This window comes from Sinocyclocheilus anshuiensis, unplaced genomic scaffold (assembly GCF_001515605.1).
Source record: "Sinocyclocheilus anshuiensis isolate Anshui unplaced genomic scaffold, SAMN03320099.WGS_v1.1 scaffold776, whole genome shotgun sequence".
NCBI lineage: Eukaryota > Metazoa > Chordata > Actinopteri > Cypriniformes > Cyprinidae > Sinocyclocheilus > Sinocyclocheilus anshuiensis.
Window position 1 is genome coordinate 1,805,594 of NW_015555808.1, and position 2,854 is coordinate 1,808,447.

Here is a 2,854-nt window from a genome sequence, read left to right on the forward strand (position 1 = left end):
CATTAAATTGTGAAAAATTCTGAAGTTGTGAAATTCTGAAAATAATCTTTAATTTTTTTTCTTGAGCACAGAAAATCTAATTTCACTAAATCTCATTTCAGCACAGTTGCACATTTGTTAAATGCCTATATGCTCTTCTTAATGTAAATTAAGTAATAGGGTTATATTTGTCATTATACTTCATTCAATTTGAGAAGATTAACCTGATTAAGAGTATAAGAGTAATTTTGCGCTGTTAGAATGTTAGATTTTACAGTATATTAAGGACACTTTATTGAACTTTACATTATATATCATTTTTGTTTAGTGCTGTTGATCCAAGGAAGACTTTGGTGTGGTCTTCTGTGACATGGTAGGTTGGATCCAAGTGCAGGTCTGAGATATACAACTATATTACGAGATGTTTACAATTATTTCCCCCAATAATATATCGGATGATGCAGCAGAATCATCATCATCGTACATGTTCATATTCAAATACAGTCAAAACAAAATGTATTCAGACACCTTCAACATTTCACACATTATCACAGTTTATTCGCTCTAGTTTAGAAAATGGTAATAAAATATGACAAGATCTCAGAGTTAAACTGTGTCAGAACAAATTCAGCTTGATAATGTCAGATAACACTTGGTCAGGTCAAAGTGTCTGAATAATTTGTGGTCCCAGATTTTTTATCAGTTTTACTGGTAGTCCACTGTATGAAGAATTTTTGGGTATAATATGTCACAGTTTACTTTATTTTGCTATCCTCACTTACATAAATGAACTATACTGTCCTGCACCCACTAGTAAAAAAATATCAAAAATTGTATCTGGTATCTGAATAATTTTTAGTTTGACTGTATATTACAATCTATCAATACATGCACCTTGATGTTAAGAGATAAATATTCCATTGTTTTTTGAACCAATAAAAGTCTCAAAGTCTCAAACAGAGCATATACTGCAAACCAGGTCAACTAAAACAACAGGCCCTTAAGATGGATCACTGTAAATGTATAAGAATCTGACTCTGTACAGTAGGAGAAAGGACAAGGCATCTGTTAAAACAACTTAAAGCCAACTTCAGGTCAACCTTCTGCTGACACGCGCACTGATTGGACATCAAAATCAAAACAATCAAAAGCCTGTCATAATGCCATCGCCTACACAGTACACACTATACAATATATATATACAGAATATATTTTACATTAATGTCGTATAAATGTAAAATGTCAGAAATTTAAATTAATAAATTGTGAAATTACAAAACAACTTTTCCTCAACCTGATATTTAGTACTTAGTTCACTTTGTCAATACATGTACATTTATAAATGAACACACAAGCCAACCTTTTTGTCTGGTTCTTTATTTCAAATGAATCGTAGGCCTACTGACTCAAAAGTATTTTTAAAAAATGGATCAAAAATATTTGTAGTCCGTGCTTTAATATATTTGGAGGAATTAAGTGCAACATTTTTTTTTTTTTTTTTCATTCCGTAAAGCATCAAAGCACATTGTATCTGTTGCTGCCTGGTGAAGGAGAAGGACAAATCCTCATAATATTCCCAAAACTTATGCTTTTTCATAGGTACGCACAGCCACCACGTCCCCAAAGGTGAGTTTCTAAAATAAAATTGAAATCAGCAAGTAATTAACTACACTTTATGAATAGAGTAAGTTGAGTTTATTGTCCAAGATGTCCTCACAAGGACAGTCTTCAAAATATACTGTACTGTAAAGAGCCTTACCATCACCATCTTCCCGTCCTTGATCTCCCGGACAAAGGTGGTCTCTTTTCCATCCCACTTCTGCACATGAACAAACTGGTATCCATCTAGTACCACAGTGGACTGGTAAAAAGAACACATCACTAAGCTTTCATCTCAGACAGAAAGCTTCAGACAGAACACATCTGCTCTGAAATGGGAATGTATTGTTCCCTGTGGTTCCCATTAAATCATGTTATGAAACATATTTTTCTTCTAAACATACTTTACAGTGTCGGTCATCTACGGTGGTCTCATCAAACTCCTCGCCCAGTTTGAATGAGATCTCGGTGTTCTTGAAAGTACTCTGTGTTTTTTGGACCACTTTGTCTCCCTCATTCGAGATGATGAGGGTCGGTTTAGTCACATTTCCAACTTGTCTTGTTGCAAACCCAACACCTTAGAAAAAATCATATGCATTGAAATCATGCATTGTTCACTAAAACCAGGGTTTTAATACCCTTGGGATCTGTCTGTAATTACAGTAATAATAAATGAAAAAATCAGAAATAATGAACTGCATTAATACTGATAATATTATGATACAACTTACCTAGAGCTTTCATATACTCATCAAAGTTCTCACTGCTGACCAGTTTCCATGTGCCACAGAAAGCATCTACCATTTTCAAAACTTATGCTTTTCTGATCAGTAAACAAACACTAAACTTTATATTAATGCTCTGTAGAAAACGTAGCTGCATTTTCTCTTTTCAGAGGATCTTAAATAGTTTTTTCAACTCCAGGACAATGATCAAACAGGAGTGGGAGGAGTTAGATTTCCCATTGGCTGTTAGTCAAAGCTGAAACGTTTGATTGACTGTTGAGTTTGTTAAAATGTTTATAAACTGTAGGCCTATAAATACATTTGTGGTCCTTTCTATTAAATGCTTTGTTTAGTTCCATTAACAGCAACAAAAAATGTACACACACACACACACACACACACACATATATCAATATTGCACACACACAATTTATAACCTATATAAAATAATTTTCTAGGTAAATAGTTCTGCTATTTTATAAACTTTTGTTTTTTTTTTTTGTTTTGAAAAATAAACAAACAAATACAATAAAATAATATACATACATATA

General features: G+C 32.9%; 1 protein-coding gene across 1 annotated transcript; it reads right to left on the reverse strand.

Moving 5' to 3' along the window:
* Window positions 1–1,400: 1,400 nt before the first annotated feature.
* Window positions 1,401–2,475, reverse strand: LOC107675046 (fatty acid-binding protein, brain-like). Its single transcript, XM_016469235.1, has 4 exons — window positions 2,310–2,475; window positions 1,983–2,155; window positions 1,739–1,840; window positions 1,401–1,613 (listed from the first exon to the last, which is right to left on the reverse strand). The coding sequence occupies exons 1-4, from the start codon at window positions 2,380–2,382 to the stop codon at window positions 1,563–1,565; spliced, it is 399 nt and encodes a 132-aa protein (XP_016324721.1). The 5' UTR covers window positions 2,383–2,475; the 3' UTR covers window positions 1,401–1,562.
* Between the last annotated feature and the right edge of the window lie 379 nt (window positions 2,476–2,854).